At 33.5% G+C, this 24,847-nt stretch overlaps 1 protein-coding gene across 2 annotated transcripts in view; it reads left to right on the top strand.

Moving 5' to 3' along the window:
* Positions 1-24,847, top strand: part of Mdga2 (MAM domain containing glycosylphosphatidylinositol anchor 2) — an 801,066-nt gene that overhangs the window by 584,662 nt on the left and 191,557 nt on the right. For both annotated transcript variants that reach the window (XM_004835599.4, XM_087207963.1), the window contains one exon: positions 9,464-9,793. In XM_004835599.4, coding sequence (XP_004835656.1) covers positions 9,464-9,793 — 330 coding nt within the window. The remainder of the gene's footprint in view (positions 1-9,463; positions 9,794-24,847) is intronic.

Here is a 24,847-nt window from a genome sequence, read left to right as displayed (position 1 = left end):
ACATATTTTCATAAATCCCTCCACATATCTCTTCGATAGCCCACCCACCCAATACCAGATACCACCAGTAATGTTAACAACAACCTTTGAGAGTCATTTTCATAGAATTTAAACTCATCCACTGCTGCTTTACTTATAACACTATCTTTGGACTTAACCTTCGATTAAGTCGAAAGCCTTCCTCCTGCATCACAGTGCTTGGTTCCTGTAGACAGTTGTTATAACTAGCTCATGTTGGGGCATAAATTGATCAGTCCTGAGCATTTAGTTGTTCTGACCACCATAAATATGTGGTTCAGGATGATGCTTGTTTTATGTCTCCTTTATGCAGCTCCAAAAAATGATTCCCACTCAGATCTCTCCGTCAAGAGTAATGCTTTTGAGTGTTGTTTATTTGAGGGGTTGAGTTATTTTGAATTTGTAGTTACTGAAAATTATGAAATTAGCATCCTCCTTTTGGCCTTTGTTACTGTAGAGTTGATTTCTGGCTCATCTATCGTTGTGCAGGTTGTAAAAACATGTCTATAATACTACCATCATTTGACTTCATGTTATTTGTCATAATATTCTTATTAATAGAGAAAAAATCTATATGTAATTTAACTGCTTTAAAGACTCCTAGAACAAGGGAGAATATGCTATTTAAAAAGGAAAATTACATATTTCTTCAACATATATATAAAATTTATTTCACTTTAGTTTCTTTACACATCATTTTGGCAGTCATTCCATCTGTTACTAAGTAACAGATGGGGATCTTCATCCTGTGGTTTATTATCAGAAACTCTAGAGCAATAGGACATTAAGTATTAAATAGAGGTCACCACTTTGGACAAGGATAACTTTAACTCCTGTTACTCTTAAATACTCTTGTGCTCAGGTGACATTTCATCTGTGAACAACACAGGACTGTGTGTGTACAAATTATGTGTGTATGTGTGTGTGTGCATGTGTGAATGAAATGTGTATGTGTGTTGTAATGACAAACATTTTCTTTGACATTTGAAACTTTATCCTAATGAATTTTCTAGACAGATCTTACTTTCATCTATTTCAATCATGCACAACACTAAAATTAATTGTATCAAAGCAAAATCATACCCGACACTTATTTAAAATGGCAAAGAAGACTGTATTCAAGCCTACACTAGCTGGGGAGAAAGATTGAACACAACTCTGAGGAAACAAAAACACAGAATTTTAAAATTTTAGACAGAGTAGTGAAAAAGCTGAAGGGAGATTAGTCAATGAGATGAAGCCATCTATCTTTGCTAATTGTTTCTTTTCACTTTCAAAGTTAGGCTTTAGTCCTTCATGGAAACTGGAAGATTAAGGGGCCAACTCAAAGATTTGAATGGTTGCATTCCAAAAGAATGGCTCCTAGGTCCTTAGGAAAGACATTTCTGATTTGATTTGATGATCATTTCCATCTAGAAGGAACAGAGAGAGAATTTACAATTTCTCTAAATTTTCAAATTTTCTCACATTATGCTCTAAGAAAAAGGAAGGTTTGGGTCCATGATCATAAATAAACCTGCTTAACATTTGTGAAGCTGAGAGAAATATTTAAGTAGACTTCATCAATGGTACTGACTCTTCATCATTTTACTGGATAAGAAATTTAAGATAATTTACATAAATTTCTAGTGAATACAAGTATTTTCCATTTAGTCATTTAATACATCTAAGTTATTTGCTCTTTAGTGTTAAGTGAAATGAATGAAAGAATGAAAGAATATATTTAAATGACTTAATCACAGTTTTCCATTAAATTAAAATGTGTGTTGGGGATGTTTGCAACATTTATTGTCTCAAGAAACAAAAAACAAATAAGCAACAATTTCATGTTCCTCAAACCCAGGCAGCAAAATAGAAGATACAACATTAAGAAAAACCCCTGTGGTCTGCAATTACGGCAAAATTATTTAGAAAAATCTTTCCCTTTGTAGCAAGCCTGATTTTATAGCACTTGTTTGAGAACTTGAAAAATGCAGGGAGAATGCTAGGGCAATTTTGATGCAAATGAGCAAAATCCATTTATTTATTTTCTTAAACGTTATCTCATGTTACCAGCCATAGAAATTAGTGAAGCCACAAAGGGAAATTCCAAAAACAGAAGAAAGAATTGATAATGTAAGGTGATATGTAGTGTGAATGACCTAAAAATACATGAGACCTAGAAAATACCTTTGTGTTAATTGGCTAAGAGGTCTTTGCTACTAAACCCATGTGGAAGGTATCCCAATGAGTGAAAGACTATTGCAACTGTGGAGGCACCTGGAGTTTGTCCTTTCTGTCAAGAAATGTGCCACAAATAGTCTGAGAGTAAAGAGAAGCATTTATAGTGAGTGTGACCTAAACAAGTTTTCCCTCTGCAGGTTTGGTGTAAGAAGACAAGATATTGAAATTTCAGAACAAGTGGATAACTGAAAGAAAATAGAACCTCAGTGTACAGTGACAGCAGCTGGCAGATAGACTCATTTGGAAAGGGAACGGACATACATAGCTCTTCAAAGTATAAGAAAGCAGGAGCAACACTGAAAGATTTTGATTTGAGTTAGTCTCATTATTTTCATTCCATTTCAATTTCCAGTGCTACATGCATAAATATTAAAGGTGTACTATTTTAAAAAAGGGTTTCACAGAACTACTGTTAGTCCAGGTCTTCTTAAACTGCAGTTCATCTTATAGCTAGTTCTAATCCCAAGTCTTTAGTAACTAATAACATATTATATCATTTATCCTGATCACATTCTAATAGTGACATAGTATTTTAAAATTTGATAGAAATGTGAACTTGAAATGCTCACTAAATTGGAACATCATTGGGCAAGAAAAGTGTGTTGATCAGTACTCCCTTATCAAAATAGCTTGGGCTAAGACATCAGGCCAAGTCAGATACCATTTACATAGTAGCCACTCTGTGAAAATATTTATTTCTATTTATGGCCCTTATGTGTTCAGTTTAGTAATTTAGGGTGATGTATGGTTTCTCAAAATCTGACTGAAATAGTCAGAATGACAACAATAATTACGATGATATAATAGTACTATTATTTTAATCCACTTCTTCCCTTTTCTCAAGGAAGGGCTTACTCCAAAACCCATAATTTGTGTCCACCTAAAATATTTTATTTCATTTTAAAACTCCTATACAGACCTATAGTAGTTTTATTGAGTAAGGGCATTCAAAAAACCATTGAAATTCAACCTCACTTTGCTTAAACAGTTTTAATGATTAACTGCAGTAATTAGCTTTGAGCAAATTCACAAAACAAATAGAGCCTGGATACTTTATAATCAAATAAAATCTCAGCTTCCTTCCAGCATCTGATTCTGCATTCAAATTATCAAGGATGGTAGATTAAACCACTTGTAGGAAAAGTGTGTAGTGGTTTTGTGTTGTTGTTGTTCTTGCCTTGTTAATGAGTTTCCATTCAGGCCACAGATTGACAATTGGAGTGTTGGATAAGGGAATGAGTATAAGAATACCTAATCGCATATAAGGAAAAAAAGGCCTCTTTACCCCTATCCATTTTCTAGAAGCTTTAACACTTCTATAGTTTTTATCTTAATACAATGCTTTTTTTTTATAACATGTGCTGTAAACACAGTAGTTCCTCGGTTCACAAACTCAATTCTGTCCACACGATTCTGGTCGCAAACCAAATTGCATAAGAACTGAATCAGATTTCCCCTTCAGTTCAACATTGAACCTAACCATTGAATTTGATTTGATTCTTGTCCAATTCAGTTTGTGACCAGAATCATGGAAAGAATTAAATTCATGAGCCAAGGTTCCACTTAGATTATTAACTCTTGAAGAAATTGAGATAGAGTTTCATTTGTTTATATCAATGCTTGAACAGTATAGAAGCTAGTACATTTCATTTCTTCTTAATACTATTGCATATTTCAAAATGTTCATTACCAAGATGAGAATAAATTGATAAATTAACTTTTTTAAAGTAAAAAATATTTTTGCTTGTATGTTGAGAAGGAAAGAGCAGATGATCTATTAGATAGATCAGTCCAATAGGGCAGATGATCTATTAGATAGTTCTGAAATACTGTATGTTTTATAACTTCAGTTTTCCCTTAGATACATCTTTTAAAAAAATCAAGATCTTTCCCCTGCACCTTGACCTTCTAATCATAATTCTATTTGTATGGGAGAGTTATATGTTGTGGAAGATTTTGTGATGTTTGTACTGGAAATGCCTAAAACATCAAAAATGGAATGTAATTTTCAATTCTTTTCAATGATTCTCCTTAGTTGAAAGATTCCCTTAAGTCACTGATTTCCAAACTTTACTCTCTGGGATACTAGATCTAAGGCATGGTCCACAAATAAAGGATTCTTTGGTCAATACAACGCCACCTCTAGGAGTGTGGTAGTACAATGTCAGCATGTTCAGTGTTTGAAAATTCTGCACAAAAGCAAAATTTACTAATGTTATCAACCCTCAAACTTCATTTGTGCTACTTTGTTTTAATATAACCCTTACTAACCTTTTTTAAAGCAAATTTTGAGAAATGTATTTTAGATAATGTATGAGTGTTTAGATGTCATTTTTCTTTCTTCTTCTGAGTTTTGTCAGAAATGATCAGCTGAGCTCTGAAGCAAGTGAGGAAGCACTTTGGCCGAAATCCAGTCTCCTTTACACAACAGGATGTTTGGTAGCTGATCTCCCTGACACATATGCGACACATAGTTTCCGATGTGTTAAAATGTGATCTCCTCCATTCTGTACAAAGTCCTCTTCCTCACATGTATTCCTGTATCAATACCATTTGTTCACCGAGTTTCATTTTGTATCCAATACCCTGAATCCCAGAGGATTTCAAATCTGTTGTTTTTCTGTCCCATTTCCCTCAATGTGTGTTGGAACTCTGGATTATAAAACAAACTCAAAGATAGCATAAAGATATCAGACTGAATGGAAACAACTGACATTTGCAAACTTAAACCTCCCAAATGTGCATGTGAATTAAATTTAATGAAAATTATTGAGTCCAAATCATAACATGAGAACATGTTTGGGATTTGGGGACAGTGGAATAGGTTGTTCCCCTCAAGCTGTTCACAGCACCTTTAAGGTGATAGGTACTTAATTATATTTGGGCAGATTATATGTAGAATCATGTACTACCTTTCAAGTTGCTTTCCTGATGTAGTCTATTTCTAGCTGCTTATTCACTAGGCATCTGGTGGGACTGGAAAGTACTTCCTTTCCCATATAAATATTTTTATTCATTTAGCAGAAGGTAAATGAATAGAACATCATTTTTTAATTTATCTGATTACATTATTAATGATTTCTAGACCTATTTGTCTCAGCAATAATTTCTAAGGTTTTCATTTCCAGAACTCTATTGATTATAAGATGTGCTACATTTGGGGAGTCTTTTCATTTATTTATCACCTTGGAATAGTAATCAGTGAGTTACTCTGTGTCTCATCATTCTTCTGAAACAGATTTTTAGCAGAAGTCCAAAACTTGGCAGAAGGTATTTCTTACTTCCGAAGAGATACTTTCTCATTAAAGTGGAAAACACCATTGTCACTTTTTTTGTTCTATCTAAAAATTTTATTTTTGAACTATATGTGTTGTATACTTTATTGTGCATTTTACAAATGAAATGTATTTTATAATTCAAACTCTACAGCTTCAGACAAGATACAAGCTCACTCTTCCCCCAATGGAAGTTACAGACCTAGACTTCTCCAAGTTTAAACTGCCTCTTTCAAGTCTAGGCGTAAGGAGCCATCTAATTTTAAATCATGGAAGTCTGCATAGAACAGTCAGCATTCACAGGCACAAATCCACTTTTGTTCTCCAAGGAAATGTCAGCAGCAAACTCTATGCATAAGTTTGCAGTGAGTAACCTCTACTTTACACACGAGTTTCATTTCATTCACGAGCATCTTTGTATATTTCAGAGTAGAGGGACTTCTGTAAGCAGATTTAGAATGTTCTCACAAGTAACCTGTCAAAATGTATGTGCCCCAGTCTGTATTCCATTTTCACAATATTAGAAAAGGGAGACTATGGTTGTGTTGCAGTGTCTCCAAACTGATCGTCTCCAAACTGACAGAGGCTTAGCTCCATGCCAATCTTTTACCTGCATTGCCAGACTGAACAGTAGCTTTTGAGGTTCATCCATCACAATTTATGATACATTAAGCCAAATCTAATGTTCTCCCAAGCTGATGTTAGGGGATTTTCAGTATTCCGGCTAAGCAATTGCATTTGGGGAAAGGGATTTCTCTTTTCTTTTTATAAAAAATGTCTTCAATTCTATAGAGTCTCTTTAAGTCTATTGGACCCCTGATATACTACAGTTCTAATCACAGATTGATTTTGAGTTTGAAATCTTAACTGGTAGCAGGAAATAACTTTAAATTAACATTGCATGAACTACTATAAATTGTTCACTGAAAAAGAGTGTTTAATATAAATGAAGGAACCTACTTCCAAACTGATTAACTATATTAAACACTACATTTTGAGACCTCAAACACAATTGTTAATAAACTATTTCTCACAATGGGTCTCTGAGGGAGCCTAATATGATTACCTCATATTTTTATAAATGACAAATTTGACCTATAAAGATTAGATTGCCCAGTTTGGACCACATAAAAAGGAAAAACTAGAATTAGGTTATAAATTTTCATGTACTCATGCCTAATTTACAGAGTTGTTTTAACTTTATGAGCAGTTGAAGTGAGAAAACCACATACACACTATTATTTTCTTTGGAACATTTCTGTTCAGAACACATAATTATTTTGTTTCACGGACAACATAAACAGACATGGAGAAATAGCTCTGCGGTCAAATAATCCAATATATTTGTACTGATGCTTCATAACTCCAGTCCAATTAACAAACTGAAGGAGCTCTCTTTTTCTCTTTAGAATCATGCCATTGAGAAAACCAGCATGATTGGTGTAGGAGAAATCAAATCATAGAATTTTTTGATACCAAAATCAACAATTTTTTTTGCAATAAAATCATTTTTAGTTCATTCTTCAACACATTCGGTTATATTGCTTTTTATCAAATACTGTAAGTAACTGTCATATTTAATCTTGATTATAGGTTTATAATCTTTAATTTTTTTACTTTGGGATTTGCAAGTTACTTTTCATGAGAGTCCATAGCACATACAGTGGATGTTGATTTCACTTTGTTTTTAATCAGTAGTTTTTAAATTGTTTAGCAGTTTAAATCTAACTTGACTAATGAGTTTGCAATTTTTTCAATGCCAATATCACTTTAATAGCAGGAGTGGAAAGCACAGAACTACAAAACAATAACTGTGGAGTAAGTATTAATCACATAAAGTTTTGGTTATGGGTATACAACATTATAATGAAAATTATGCTAAATATCCCAATATGTACCATCATATTAATAACATTAAATTATTCATAAATTAGTATGTAGAAATTAAAATTTTTTGAAACTTATGGCTTTGGTGTAAAAATTCTATTTAGATTTATCATTTCTCTTTCAGGATAAGGAACATTCTCAGAAAAGAAACTCTTATTTAAGTAGTACAGTACTAACAAAAGTAAATGTTCTTAACATACTATTTTCTTAGCTCAATTTAGAAAACAAAAGGGTATTCCATGGTTCTATAATTCATGTAGTATATAACTACAATTACATTTGAATCATATGTGCACAGTATTCTTTGTCAAATATGTTAGCCAAATATGGACGTTTTCTTCGTGTTCCCCTTTCTGGATACATTGTGAAGTCACACTTCAGTGCTTGTGAAAATATAAATAAGTGACGTCAGGTACTAGGATACCACAGTTTATCTTAGTTTTGTTCTATAGTAAACTTCTTATAAAGATGTAGGGATAAGTATGATTTAGAAGCTTTGTTTTATTGCGGACAATGTAACAAATAATAGTATGAAAATGTGATGTATTTGTTTTCTGGTGTTTATAAGAAGACTGAATCTTAGTACATTTTCTAAACAAAAATTGTGTGTTCTTTTTTGTGTGTGATTCAGACTTTTTCCAGCATAAAAAACCATTTTATTACTATGTAGTGTGTAGCTTCCCCCTATGGGAGTATCCTAAGTGTTTGGTGAATAAATTGGACTATAACATATGCAATACATGAGGCCCTTGGCTATGTCTATTTTGATCATTTTATCTAATCAGGACCTAATCTAGTACCTAGTCCTGAAAAGAACATCTACATATATGTTTTAAGTTAAAAGAAAGATACAAACCTTGTTTTCAATGTTTATTACCTCTCCCCACTGAGATACAAATAAGAAAGCAGTTGAAAATGTTTGAGAGTAAAGAGGAAATTTTTTTAGGATTTGAACATGTATTCATCTTAGCTCATTCAATATATATGTTTCCAAAGTTCATGGTTTTCCTTGGCTTTCTGTACTGAGCAGACTGGTTAAATTCAGGAGAGATTATTCAGCATGCAGTTAGAAGGCCACTGGTATTTGCAGGTCCACTAGATTCACACCCTTCCTGACAGCATCATCATGCATGTTGGTTTAATGATGAACATGAATGGCCAGTGCTTTAGTCTCTGCTAAGTGTGTTTCGCGGCATCTTCTACAGTTGCTTTATCACTTAGGGACAGTAGCTCTCCAGCAGCTTTCTGGTGATCACTACTGGGGATCCCAGTCGTCAGTACAGCACTGACCTTAGACCCAGAAAGCACTGCTGTAAAGATGCAAATATGGCAGGTGTTCCCAGCCACCTGCCATCTGCAGGCCAGGTTCATTGGTCCTTTGCAGGCGCAAGCCAGCAAACAGTTTTAACTGGCATTATCTATGCATGGTGGAAAAAAGCAGTTTGCAACACATGTTCTTAAAACACTTTTGTTCTTGGTTCAGGTTATTTCTAAATCTGAAAATGCCTCACGGATGTGAAGCAAATTAGTTCTTATTGAACTCCTTGTGGGGAGCATGTAGATACAGCCTTTAGGAAAAAAAAATTTTTTTTAACTATATCATTTGTGCAATATTTGAGTTGTTTGGGAAATGGTGAAATAATTAAGGAATGGCAGAGGAAAGACATTAGGCTAAATGGTCTATATTATTGCTTTTATCTTTAATACTTAGTGTATATAAATAGGTTCCATCAAATGTTCAAAATTCAGTGTTGACAGTGTTTAAGTACAGTTCAGTATATAGACTTAAAGTATTATTTTTTATATCACTGGAAAATATTTCCCAGTTTATGAAAAAAGTGCGGCTAAAGTCTCTACATGGTTTAGGACTTTAAATTACTTCTGGCTGACCTAAGTAAGGCTTATTGGTAGGTACCTGACTTAGAAATAACAAGGAGGCTTATGCACATTTTGTTTTGTTTCACATTATTTCAGCCCATTCAGACATGAGTCCCGAAACTGGATGAATCTCTGAAGTTTTCAAAGTAATACTAACTCCTTGTGGAATTTTTACGTTTTAGCCTTAAAAAAAGGACGATTTTGGATCACCCCAGACCCTTATCACAAAGACGACAACATCCAGATTGGGCGCGAGGTGAAAATATCTTGCCAAGTAGAAGCTGTTCCTTCGGAGGAATTAACATTCAGTTGGTTTAAAAATGGTCGTCCATTAAGAAGCTCTGAGCGAATGGTTATTACACAGACTGATCCCGATGTTTCCCCTGGAACAACAAACTTGGATATCATTGATTTAAAATTCACGGACTTTGGGACATACACGTGTGTAGCCTCTCTGAAGGGAGGAGGAATTTCCGACATCAGTATTGATGTTAATATTTCCAGCAGCACAGGTAAGAATCATATTTATGATGTAAAAGATGTTCACATTTAGAATAATTTCTTTACATTTAGCAAAAATAGCCTTTAGTCAAGCAAAGAACATTCTTATTTTATTAATTTTCTAAACCCAAATCCTATCATTCTGAATGCTCAATAAATATCAGCTTACGAGGCATTGTTACTTCTATTTTTATGTAAATTTATATGAGGTTTTACAGAAATTATGCAAATAAAATTAATAGCACTGACAGAAACAGATATATATCTGTGGGCTTTCAGATTAAACAATATCACCTAAAAACTTTATGTAAAGTTTTAAATTATATTAATAAACAACAAATACTTAAAGAATTGAAACAAGTTTGAGCAAACAGAAACAATTCCATTCTAAAGAAATACTGAGAAATAATTTAAGAATAATTTAAATAAGAGATATAAAAGCAATATATCCTTTCCTATCAAAATCCAATGATAAAGGTGTTAAAGTTGTAATCACAATGGAGTTTTTAGAGAATACCATGGTGAAATATCTTCACAATGAAAATAATTGAATACAAAAGTAGGATTGAGTGAAAATCCTTTTTTAAAAAATAAAAATGAAAATATACTATCAATTTTGTCTTTCTTAAATTTGCTCGTGTAGATCAGAAAAATTATGGCGCTTTGCTCTGGGAGAATGACTGATATTAACTCTCGGATGTTTTAAAGCCCTGAGATTCTATTAGGTACAATCACTATGTATTTCAGAGAATTCTGAAGTAGCTGTATTTGCTTTGCAGTATGATACCAGAGTGAATTTTAATTGAAGATTCTTATATAGTGCTAGGTGAATGATATGTGCTGAAAACATACAGTGCAATTATGGAGACATATTCTTTTTGAATGAATGTTTAACAGTTGGCTTTTCTTTCCCATTTAGGAAGCATTTGACTCTCATGCATTGTTATTCACCTGTGACTTTGTGCCTTCTTGTGGCTCCAAATTGCCATGCACACTGGATTGATTTCATTTCTTAAGGAACATGGGTTCATACTTCAGAGTGACAAAAATGTGCTGCTTACTTTTCACTATTTGCTTTCTAAAGGATATTCAATTTTATCTGCTATAATTAATGTGAAAGGAAATAAGGGTGATGAAAAGTGGGTGTATTTGGACACTAGTCCTTTTCCAAGTTACAAAAAAGCGTACTTTTTCAAAAAATGTAACTGATCTTTCTATATTTTTGGTGGTATTACCCAATGGATTCATTGAGGATGACAGTTTATATGTCCAATCAGTTATTCATTTATGTGTTCATTCAATCAAAAATATCCAATGATTGCCTGCATCAGTGTGGTAAATGACAGTATTTTGACACCTACCTTAGATATTTCCTATAAGAATAAGAACAACTTAGTAGTATCCAGGGTCATTTGTTCTTATTTTCTGAGGGACACTGCTGCAGAGTTATAATCATAAACATCACCTTGTTGTCTTTGGTTGTCTGGTTTTGTTTACCTATTCTTCTTCAGAACCAGGGATATAAAATCCAGATGCAAGGAATCAGTTCTATCTAAAAAGACACATGTGATGGTAACATGCTTCTTATAATTGAAACCAAAAACTGGATTTCAGAAGCGAAAAGAGAAGAGCATTATAAAATTACTCCTAGGCTGAGTTCTAATATCCATTTTTAAGTATAATAGTAATATTTCCAATTTGAAACTCTGTGTTGTAAATGACAAAGTAAAGAGAAGGAACAAAAATGAATCATGAAATTCAAAAATTCCAAAAGGAAAACCTGGGATTATCAGAGAGCAGATTTTACTCAGAAGTAGCTCAGTCATAAGAGATTAGTTCCAATAATTAAATTATCTTAACTATCATCAGTTTGCCTCATTGCCAAAGATAACAGCACCATATATGTGTGTTTATATATATGTATATTATATATTTATTATATATTATATGTCTTCTATATTAAGTCTTTTTCTAAACCCTGCCCCATGAGCTCCCCCCTTACTGCAGACCAGGTTCCTCCCTTGAGTGAGAACTCTGTGAAGTTTGAGACTTTGTCTATACTTCTTATTGTCATCTCAACACATGGAACAGGACATGCCATGAACTAGGTACATAGTAAATAATTGTTTCACAAGAAAGGATCTAATTTATGCACACAGCTCTTTTGAGGTCATCATTTCTCATCCTACTACTTCTTTAATCCTGACATTTAGTGTCCCTCTTGCTGTTTGTATAATTCTATACTGACATTAAGAAAAGTTATCAGAGAAATCTGTACTATAACTTCATGTATTACCTCTCCCACTGCAGGCCTGGCTCTATAGTTTTTGGTATCCAGTATGAAAAAAAAGTTGTGGGTCCAATGTTCAAAAGCTGTTAAGAAATTCACAATGACCACATCACAGCATTAAGCCAAGCCTGGGCACTATTAGATTTGGCTGCACAGGGGCCCAGGCTTATGAGCCTGGCCCATCCGGGGAATTACGTTTTGAGAGACGACTGGAGAAGATAGTGTGCAACCTAATGGATGAGTCACTGAAGGCAGTCCCACATACTGCCTTCATGCTGAAAGTGGTCTTGATGTTCCCCTTTGCTCTTCTTCAGTGGGATATGCGAGTGCAGTACAAAGTTCTCCTGTATGGAGATTTTTGTGACTCAGCTGACTTGAACAATGAGTTTTTATCTCCATATTGTAGAAGACCTCACTTAAAGGTGTAATATAAAAATAGATATGTTGTAGGATAGCGTTTGAACAATGAGAATTAAGCTAAAGCATGGAGGAAACTCTTGGACTATATTATCATTATAAGTCACAGGATCTTGAGGAAATTCTCACAAAATGGTTGAATGAATCAAAGAGAATGATGCAACTGTTAAGAAATAAGTACACAGGTGAAGGCCAGTTACCTTCTCGATTTTTCTAGTTCTATCATTATTTTAGGGAATTTAACGTAGAACAAGTGGCCAGTGGTTTTCTTGGATATTAAGCATTTTCTTTAGGTTAAATATAAGCAATTTTAGGGAGATGTTTTAAAACATTTTAAAGATTTCTTAGCCTTTTATTTTTCATACAAAACTTTACAATGTGCTCACTTATTAAGTTGTTTTATGAGACATATTTAACACATATTAACATGAGAATGCATTAACAGAAGGCATTTTTGCCTAATAGAGAAAATAATTTTTAAATCCTAAAGTCACATATTAGATGACTTAAATCTTAGTTTATAACATTATTAATAGTTTTAGATGGTGATGATTTGATTTTAGAAAATCTTTGGAGAGTGCATATATATGCTTTGGAGTTTGCTTTTGCATTTGATTGAATTATAAAAGCTATAGTGTATTTGATCACATATTGTCTTATTTTCATATTAGTTCAATATTAGAAACATTTCTTCCTGATCATTGCAAATTGTCTTTCACATAAGCAATTATGGTTTTGACAATTTAAATTTATGTTTCCTTCAAATTCCTTTATTCAGTTATTTCTCAGTATCAGGCTTTTATTATATAATGATAGCAAAAATAGGTCTTGTCCTTAGGTAGCTTACAATCTAAGTTGTCAAAATATGAAGTAGAAACTAGACACAACATAGTGTTATATCTCCTGAGGGTAGATTTTTATCTAGGGTTTGTAAAGAAACCTACATCAACAAAAGAATTAAAAATATAAGTTCAGAAGGAGAAACAAAGTCACTGGAAAGGTAAAAGAAATAGGGAACGAAATCACTTCACTGGAAAAGGGAGATATAAAGAGAGGTATTTACCTTGTCCAGGTAAGTTAGAGAGTCTGGAGTCTGAACTCAGGAAGGGCGATTCTTTGTTCTCAGCCCCTTTTATTGCAAGGCGAGAAAGAAACCCTCCCCCTTGTTGTTGTTATGACTTTATTGGCTGTTCTGGGCTCCAAGTCTTCTGATTTGGCCATTTCCCCTTCCATGGCCTATGTGTACATTCTTGGATAAGTATTTCTGTCCCTTTGTTCTTTTGTCCCTGTCCAGAGGCTTATCTTGTGGGATTTACAGTACCATCCTACATTCAAGGACAAGTTAGCAGAAACAAATACACTTGCATTTTAGTGTATTAATATGGTGAGAGAGTAATAAAGTGTATGTGCATATATATATATATTATATATTTGTGTGTGTGTGTGTGAGAGAGAGAGTATATACATGTTGATGCTTATTTTATATGCTAAATGAGTTTTTTCATAATACAGACTCCCCACTTTGTTTCTTTGCGCCTTTTTTTTTTTTCTTGGTACCGAGGATCGAACTCAGGACCTCGTGCTTGCGAGCAGGCTGCAGCTCCACTGAGCTAAATCCCTGGCCCTCTTTGTGCCTTTTATTGGAGGTGGACAGAGGAGGGAATGGAGCCTAAGCATGAATTGAGCCAGGCCATGAGGCCCAGGAAACTCTGTCTCTCTGTTTTCCTTAGCTATTCTCTCTAGCAGGGGTTTAACGCTTTATTTATTTTTAACTTTCCCTGACTGTCCCCCAACTTTCCCTACAATACAGTAAGCCATACCGCACTTAATGTTGATCAGACTTCTGTAGATAATGTGAGTGCTTTTGGCAATGTAGGTGTAGGGAAATTTCACAGAGAGATGACATTTGATATAAATCTCGTTGGCAGCACCATTGTGTAGTGACAGCAGAAAGAAGGCCCATCTGGCAAAATAGAATGAAGAAAGTTTCAGGAATATTAAAGTGATTTCTTATTTTTACTATAATTAATATTAATATAACAAATTATATTGGCTTATTTTAATGCTGTTTTTCTTAAAGAAGTTATAGTTCATCTGGTTAGACTGTGGGTAAATTTGAAAACTCAGTATAATATTTATCATAAATGTCTCAAACAAATTAAATATATTAAAACTTGGTTACAATTCAATTTTGTAATCCTTCACAAGCTTGGTGAATAGCTCGTGTGAATTTTAGCCTTATATATTGGAAATAGTTAAAAAAAAACTTTTAAAATACTGGCACTAGGTTCTTAGTCAATTATATAAATATAATTGTTACAGTTGATTTTTAATCCACAGAGGGTTTGCTGCAAAACACACCTCTGCGTCCTGTAATACTGTTCCTTGGGAAAGTCTTGGGGGCTCACTAGCTTGCATGTATTTCTTGGCATGACTCAGTGAACTTGTGAATTTATAGTAAACTCAGAAGCATGTGCACCATGTCTTGACAATCTGAGCAGTGAGCCTGGTTATATGTGGAATTCTCATGGTGAGACGTCTGGTGGGGAAATATAGCAGAAGATTGAATATAAATTTTTAGGAATAATTTCTCCCTTCTGAGAGTACATAGGCTTTTTATATAACATGAAGTGTAGCAAAAACTCAGTAATTTAACAAGAGCCTAAGAAGGGGCACAGTGAAATTCAACTGGAAAAAAGAGTTCAGAACTTTAGCTTTGCTTGCTACTTGTCTAGTTACTATGGTCTACTATAGTTTACAAATGTCTGCATAACCTCTCATATTTGTGAAAATACAGCTCTTGATAACATGGCACTATTATATACCATGAATAAGAATAGTTAATGAACAGAAGGCAAAGGAAGAGAAAAGTGATTCAATCCACTTAACTGGATTTTCTTCTTCGCCCTTTTTCATTTAAAGAGGAAGAGAAACTCCGGAAATGTGGCTGATTAAAATGGCAGTTCTATAGAATAACTATAGTGAGGGATAGGTTGTTTTATCTGTGAGGAGGCCTCAAGAGATGATTGCCCTGTGAAGCTTTGACAATTCTTTCATCAGGGTATGTTTCCACGCAGTGAAAAGTTGTATAATTACTATCTGGGTTACTGGACAGAGAAAAATTAATTTTCCTCTTTGAATCCCAAATTATAAAGTATAATCCATGACCTGTGCATAAATGATGCAGACCAGAGGTTGGCAAACTCTGGGAAGGGAAGCCTGGATAATAAGTGTTTTCAGCTTCTAAGGCCACATTATGTCTACCACAATTTTTCTATTCTGTCCTTATAATGAGCAAGCTGGATAAGACATAACTGAATGGGTTTCAGTATTTCTAATAAAACTTTATTTACAAAAACAAGTTGTGGGCCATACTTTACCCATAGGACATAGTGTCCTAGATTTTGAAACTATACTGATTAAGAAATAAACCAAAAAAAGGCCTGCACTCTACAGGCTTACAGGAAAATTGAGTTATACCAACATATAACTGTTATTTGTCTCTACAAACATTCTTACATTTTATAAACATTGAGGCAAAAATCTCCATTTTCCTTATTCCTCATTCACCTGTGTATTTTATTGAATGCCTTGTTAACCAGTCATTGTCTGCTCTAGTGGCCCAAATTGTAGAATTACGCAGCAAGGATTCCTGAGGTTATTTGTGTGATTACTCAATTCTTGTTCCTAACATACAAGTTTTTCTACTACTTTCCCTGTTCTAACTGTGAACTCTCCTCTACCTTTTTTTTTTCATTTTCTATATATTTTTTAAATGTTTAAATGCCTAAGAACCCATAATAAAAAGATAGAATATTTTTAAAAGATAAGGTAAACTCTGAATGTTAAGAGCCTCCTGATTATGGAGTCAGTTTTCCTCTTTTCTAAGTGGACCATTGGCCACTTTTCACATTGGCCTCAAGAAAGATTGGATTCATGCAGACTTGTTCTTCTTCTTTTTTTTTTTTTGGTACCGGGGATTGAACTCGCGTCCTTGCACTTGTGCAGCAGGTGGCGAAACCACTGAGCTAAATCCCCAGCCCCATGCAGACTTGTTCTTAAATGGCAAGACTTAAACTCTTGAACAATCTTTCTTCTCAGTTGACTTTTGTGTCTATTGAAAAGGGCATTACATCTTCCTTGATATGGATGAGGAAAAAGAATAGTTTTTTGAATAGAGTGTAAGTTGGGAGAAAGTCCCCCTAAAAAATTTTTAGTTCTTCCTTAGCCTTTTAAAAATTTTTAAAGTTTCCTCTTTACTGGTAGCACTGAGACTGGAAACAAACAAATATATTTACTATGCTGGGTTAAAGCCCTATGAGGCTATTATTGTACATAGCAAATTTTCCAGGAAAACACTGAGAATGTACACTTCTTTGAGTATGTACAAAGACCATGTATGAGGAAATTTTAGACTAAGCATATGCAAAGATATATCTTGCACATATATTTAAATCTATGCATTTCACATTTATTTCACTTTTAATATTACCCTATGATATATAGCCATGGTTACATAAAATTTTTATTTAGTTATATAAGATAGTACTGAGAAGAATATGTAGTAGTTAACATTGTTTATTTGAAAATTGGTTTTGCTTCTCAATTTTTTATGAAAATTTTGAGAGGTTTTCCTATTAAAATTTCAAAAGCTTTCAAGGACTCCTAAATATTCATTGGAATTATTTCTCCTGTTGACTTACATTAGTCTAGCATGGGTCAGTGTCTAATGCAGATTTTCCACAAAGGGGACCTATAAATGCAAAAATCTGGCATGACAAGAGAGCTTATCTATAATTTCTGTTGAAATAGATAATACAATTTTATTCAGATAGAATATTTTAAATAATAAAAATTAGTAAAAGTAGCAAGCTTTCCTAAAAGATTTTATCTTCACACTTATCCTCACTTTCTTAAACAAGTTTGAGAAAATGTCATAGGGTGAAATAAAAATATAGATGATCCGGGCTGGGGATTTAGCTCAGTGGCGCCACACCTACCTGACAAGTGCAAGGTACTGAGTTCAACTCCTCCTACTGGGGAAGAAAAAAAACTTGAATAATTTTAATAACAGATAAAATCAAGTATTTAGTTCAATACATTATCAAAGTAATATCAAAAAACATGAGATAATTTTACTGAATGTGGTCAACAGGATTTCCAAAGGGGAAATGGGAAAGATCTGTTATGTACATGTAGTCACTCCTTGTGGTGAATATAATCACATTATTGCAAAGATGCAGTAATAAAAATGAGAAATTAATCAAAATTTAAAAGAAAGAAAATGAGACACTAGATGTTATAGGGAAATATATCACATTTGATTTTGTGAGGTCACATTCACACAAAAAACAAAGAATTTTATCAGTAGAGTGATATGATCTGATTGATAAATTAGGGGCATATTCATTGGATGAATCTGTCAAATGTAGGAAAAAAAACAATTAATGGAAGAATGATGGAAATTTTTTTAAAAATCAGAGATATTCCAGAGCCCTAAAAATCACTCAAAGAAAATATTTCTTCTCTTCCTCCAAAAACAGAGACTACCTTTGCATTGTAAGGAAGTATTCTGTAAGTAATTTAAAGATTAGGTCAGAAAGAAGGCAAAAATTATTAATTAAAAAAGAAATTTAGGCAATGAGGGTAAATAATGCATTATGGGAAGTTAATTTAATGTAGAAATCTTTGCATTTATAGTCTCCAAAAATAAGTACTAATAGTAATATAACTTATAACTCCCAAAATAATTTACCACTAACAATGTTTGAAATATACCCTCTTATACTTTGAAGTAAATCTCATGGAGAAGAGATTAATACAATTTTCATCTCTTGCAAATGCCCATAATGCTACCAGTATTCTATATAAAACAGTACCCTAAAATGTACAGATCAATGGCCTTAATATCAAAATACCATATTAAAACTGATAATTTTCCCTCCTCTTCAATTCTCTCCTTGCCTCTCCCCTCCTCTCTATTCTGACTTAAACTTTAAATCTCAGATTCCAAACCCAATGGAGTTTGTAGCATGCATTAATATTGTGCATTAAATGGATGTTTTCCTTTCTTATCTCAGGGAACTCTGGCAGTCAGTCACTCCCTTTGACAAAGGCCTTGTGGTTCAGGGTTTTATTTTGTCAGGTTCTAAGATATTCTTGAAGGGACTCAGGTAACACTATAGTTGAATTAATGGAACAGTATACTCTGTTGATGATAGAAGGCTAGGCAAGCTCTATGCTAATGCCAAAGAGAAGAGTGTTAGGATGATAGGTTCTGCTTGACAGTCTCATGGCCCATGGGAATAAAGGAGGAGAAGCCTTACCTGTTTTAATCAAAAGGTATACAAGATTGAACATAATAATTCCAAGAAGATCATTTTCAACATTATGCTGGATTGAAACTCCTTAAGTACAGTTTAAGGTAATGATACTTACCTTGTCCTAGCAACCTGAAATCAGTGGACCCATGACTTCTATCTTTAAACTGGTGCCTAACCATAGCTAAGTAGCATAATCTAAGTATTAACAGCACATGTATAATACCTATTAAAACTTAGAGGACATTAATGAAGATCAAACTGTTTAAGGTGAGGATATGTGAGCAACATACTAATATATAGAAAAATAGATGAACCATACACACGAAGTTTAATGAACATACATGTCCACACCCAACTTAATTTAAGAAATAAAATATTACCATATGTTGAAATTTTTCAATGTGAATTACAGACCTTATAACACAGAACAGCTATTTATAAACATATACTCACAGAAAAACTAGGTGTTTGAAGTGTTTCATATATTCTAATTGCTGGGCCAAACACTTTATTTTAGTTACTTTATTTAGTTACTCAAGACTCCTTTTGAAATAAATATTGTGGCTATACTCATTTTGTATACAGACAAGAAATTTAGGCATTAGAAAACATAAGCCAGTTTCTCAGGCCCCACAATGTCATGGTAATGACATCAGGTGTTGAATATAGGTCAGTCCTGGCTGCAGAATCTGCGTTCTTCACACACTACACAGTCTTCCGATGGACTGAACTCAAGGGATGAGATTTCAGGCTCCAGAAATCCACTGTGAAAAAGGTTTTTTATACATCTCAGAAACCTAAAATCACATCGTGTCTGCCTTCTGATTTCTTCGGCTAAGAAACTGGAGCCTGGCAACTCTTATTTGGTGACAGTCAGCCTACTCAGCAGTTTAGGATCAGGACCACAAGCTTCATTAAAGGGTACGTGACAGTGATTTGCAGGGCAAGGGAACAACTGAGAGCTACGGATTCCTCTTAAGTACAAGACAGATAAAGAGGTCTGAGTTTCCCAAAATGTGTAGATCTTCTATCAGTAGTAATGACTAGATGAAAAATCTGTGAAATGTGAGGAATGTCATTACACTTTTAAATAATTCTATGCACAATATGAAATATATACATAATTTAAATATGTGAAGTGGAAGTAAACAGTTCAAATGTCTGTATCTAAAATGCATTTATGATGAGTTACAGTCTACTGTAAGTGAAGCATAAGTAGTCCAGTTTACCAAGTCGATCTAAATAATGCTTGTAAGCAAAATATATTTTGTTGACATTTAAACAGAAATATCCTTGTTGAAAATAAAATGTGACATAAAACCACATTCATGAAATTTCACTGAACTGCTCACACTCACATATTAAGTCAGAATTATTGCACACCCTAATCAATGGCATTATGTGAGCCTTTATGTGGTTTTCAAATTGGGTCCACATGTTTTGTGGCATTCTATACTTCTCAGACTAAAAGGATGGATCATAAAGTTCAATCATGCTTCAGTAGAATATTTGTTAATAAGTACTCCATGTCTTATAAGAAAACCTTCCTCCTATTATTTTTCATTGAGCAGTTAGCTACTAATGATCTGTTAATTAAACCTCATTTGCTTTTAAAGAACATGTGGTTCTGATCTGATGATGGAACATCATCACTAGTTATTCACTAGTCATTTCATTTTGCTTTTCATAAAGCATGAAAGAGACAGCTTCATTTTATGTCAAAATGTTTATTAAAATGGTGATAGTGTCTGTTTCCACAGGATAAAGCGTATTCAGCAGTACGAATCAGTAGTGTAATTAGGGAATTTGTAAACCACAGGTACTGTCCATAGCGATCATTTATAAGAGGCCTAACAATGACACATGGGCTCTAGAAAGAGACAAATGGCCTTTCCATTGTTGAAGTAAATTGATTTTTCTAGCCATTTTGCATTGAAGAATTTACCACTGTGAGCAACAGTTACTCTAGAAAGGGAAATAAATTGCACATTGCTTTAAAGCATTTTTCTTCTGCTGTGCTTTCATAGGATACATTTGATATATAATTTATAGCTTATCTTCCTTTTAATTTAGAATCCCTCCCTCTACAGGAAAGCAGTAGCATAATTAACACGATCAGACAGCTCTATTTACTTTTTAGTCCCTGGTTTTCATGATAATGCCCTGACCTTTGTAGAAATGGACAGCACTGACATTTTGTCATTCTCATAAGGGAGGAATAGATGTATTGAGGGATGTCCAAACCTCATTACCTCAGAGAAACGGAGAGGTAGGATATTTGTATTATGTGTCATTTCATGATAATATCAAAACATAAAAATCAAATGATGCCTAATGGCAGACAAATGCAACCTTTTTTTTTTTTTAATGGCTCTCAAGGTGTCTCTGTTTAGATTAAGGAGGCCCCTCCTTGTCTTTTCCAAAATGTTATTTTCTTCTAATAATACCTTTATCTAAAATGCATATGTATCTTCTGTATACCTGATAATGGCAATGAAATATATTTATAAATATGCAATGAATCATTTCATCTTTAAATTCTTACAATTTTTTCCCTCTTAATCACCTTAACCTGCAGATAAGGAAACAGGTTACTATTTCCCTTTTACCAAGACTACATAATTAGTACATGGCTTCTACCCTCAGTCCAGGTTAAATTTCTAGTCTTGTACATTTGCAGTTCTTCCAAAAACTCCATGTTGATTCAAAAAGGGTCCTCTAATTAAGAAATAATAGTGGGGAATTACCAGCTACTAAGAAGTCATGTGTATCAGTTTCCATGATGTATATAGTTCTTGAAGATAGCGAAAGGCCTAATTTATGTCTCTTGCACCTAGTCTTAAGCATATTTGCTTGTAGAAGGGACTCAAAAATGTGTGTTAAAATAAATTTACATTAACTGTAGAATAAGGTATACTATCTTCTAGCCCATTATCTTTATTTTGTAGAATATAGGAATATATGATATTCGGTTTTTAAAGTTAAAACTAGGTGATTTTACCCAAATAAGTGTATTTTTCCAGATTTACTTTGCACTATTAAAAATGTCAGATAAGAAAGGAAACTTATTTGAATAAGAGAGATAAGTTGAAAAATTGATCCCTAGTTCCCAGAAATGTTTATAGATTCTTTATTGGCTTTATCAAATGTACTCATAGATTAATCATTATTTTTGCACCATATTTGATGTTTTAACTCTTTCAGGAGTTTCTTTTTAATACAGAAAAACACAAGCACTTCACTTGTACACTCTATACTTATGCCAATATTCTTAGTCTAGTTTATATTGTTTGAAAAAAATTTAACATAATTTGAGTCACTAACAAGCTGAAAAACTTGTTCTTGTTTGTATTGTTTTTTAAATAAATTTTTTTTTCACCCGGTAGACTTTACATACCTAAAGTGTGATCACCATTCAGTTACATATTTTAGTGCATGAGAGACACATGTGTTAATCAGGGAAAGGAGTTTATTTTTAGTAAAAGAAAAAAAATGGTATTAATATCTTCTTCCAAAGGGGTTAGTAGAAAAAATTCTCTTGATACTAGAGATTTATTTTAATGATTCTAGAAAATATTTTGTTATAAGTTCAACTTAGAAAACCAAACCATGTAAAGATGATAACAATTCAAGACTCTTGAGTACTTCAGCTAAATGGTACCTAAAGTAACTTAAGTCCATTCACTGATCTGTCCACAAAGCAACACGAATAGAACCTGTGCTTATTCACAACTGGTCTTTGAGTTTATATAGCAGGGAACTACAAATGCCCTGCAGGGAATGATTTCTTATTTTGTTCTTTCATCTTACACTTTGTATTCTATCAAATCCCTTAGAGACTATTCTTGTGCCATAGCAACACCTGCTGGGAGAGGGAAGTTGGAACAGCCACAACTGTTGCCTGCCAAACCTATTTTCCTAATTGAATGGCACTGCGTGCCCTCTGTCCTGCAATCTCAAAACCTTCGGAGTTGTACCTCTGGGATCCTGCCTCTCCCCATATGTTGTAAATAACTAACAATACCGTTCTAGTAAGATTTCCCAACTCGTTTAAAAATAAGTATTCTACACGTATGTGTATGAATGTACATTTCCCCTTAGAATTTCCAGATGCAAGTGCTGTGGTATTTTAACCTCATGTTTGTTTTCAACGTGGGTTTTTATCTGCTCTGTTTCTGGATTTGTAGAACATTGTCAATCCTATTTTGCTAGTATCTCACAATTTATTATGGGTGAGATACTTAGAAGTGTGTGCCAGTACAAAAGTAAAGGGCAATTTTTAAATTTATCAATTATGATAAATTATGTATTTATGCTAATTCCTACGATGGACAGAGACAGTAGGCCTACCATCTGGTGTGAATATCTAATTGTAAATAAGTGCTTTTTTCCTGTATAATTTACATATAGGATTTTAAGTGATACAAACCTTAGTAAATGGATCCACAAGGTCTCTACTGTAGACCCAGCCAGTGTTTGCTACTTAATGAAGAAAGTCATAAAATGAACAAATTACTCAATAATACTAAATGCTTTCATATTTCAGTGCATTACTTCTACTTCATATTATTACTGTGACCAAGTAAAAATACAGTAGAAGTGTTAATATTATAAACATCCTTGTTATTGTGTATTCTTAAAATTAAAAATAGAGAAGCATTCAAGTGTGAAAATTATCTTGAAAATATGCTTTATAATTAAGCCCTGGATAATCAAGAGGTAAGTTTTCATCAATAGCTTTCTTACCTTGGTTGCTTAGTAACTTTCATTGATGCTCCTTCAATCAGTCAAGGATTTATTAACCACTTCTAAAATGCTTTAAAATGTTACAAGGCCTGGGAGCTACTGAAGAAGTAGGAAGGATGCTGATACTATTGTGGGCATATTTTAGAAATGTATAAAAGGATATGCACATTTTGTTATGACATGTAGAGAATGAGTTGGACATAGTCAACTTCAGACAAGTGGAAGATGAAAAATATACAGAAATCAGGAAAGACTAAATAGAGCAGAGAACTTAAACAGGGCCTTAAATAATGGAGGAGACTCATTGAATGAGTATGATAAGGACAAACTCATTCCTGAACTGAAGGAAGGAAGGTGAGGCTCTGGAAATGAGCCACCCAAAGTCCTGCCTGAAATGGCAGAGCATTCTTTATGAAGTATTATGTCTTACTAAGGCTTGTCAGGTAAGATAGAAAACAAGCAATGAAAATTAGACCTTCTATCCTGAAAAATGGGGAGCTACTACAGAAATGCAAATGATAGAGTGACATAATTTTTAAGAAAAGTTGATTCAGAAATGGTATTTTTAGAAAGAGAAAGACACAAGTCATTAAGTAAGACTTTAGCAATTCTTTTTTTTTGGTACCAGGGATCGAACTTGGGACCTTGCACTTGTGCAGCAGGTGCCAGAACCACTGAGCTAAATCCCGGCCCTTAGTAATTCATTTTTAAGGGGAAATATAATCCGGAAGGAAGGGTGACAGCATGAAATATGATTATATTAACCTATGCCTCAGGGAAATTCTGCGTATTTCAAAAAAACAGTAACCACAGAAAAACTAAGTATTTTATATCATATAATTTACCCTGTTATCTCTTTGTGTTTTTATAAATCACTAATTATTTCTAGAAGCCTTTATTTCTTTAGTGAGCCATGAAAAGTTTCACTTATTTTTACCAAAGATTGTGTGCTACTAGTCATGGTCTCTAACAGAATGGTAATAAAAGCAGGTCCACTAATAAGTGAGGAAACTTCAGTGTTGGATTTCTTCAGTCATCTTAAATATTTTTAAGCATAGATTATCTTTTTAATCAACACATAATCATCAATCATACTTAAAATGAGTCAGGTTTATTGTTTGAAAAACATTATTAGGATGTAGATTTGAATTATTTTAAAGTGGAAGGAAATTTTCAAATTTGCCTTATAACATCATATGAGTATTTTCAGTGGCTTGTATAAAATATAAATTTTGTATATTAAGGCAATTATTTCCAATCTTAGTGGTGTTTTCAAATCAACTATGAGG

The sequence above is a fragment of the Heterocephalus glaber genome, unplaced genomic scaffold (assembly GCF_053883595.1).
Source record: "Heterocephalus glaber isolate CG9 unplaced genomic scaffold, H.glaber_assembly_v1.0 deba00000901, whole genome shotgun sequence".
NCBI classification, from domain to species: Eukaryota; Metazoa; Chordata; class Mammalia; order Rodentia; family Bathyergidae; genus Heterocephalus; species Heterocephalus glaber.
This window is presented reverse-complemented; position numbering and strand designations above follow the sequence as displayed.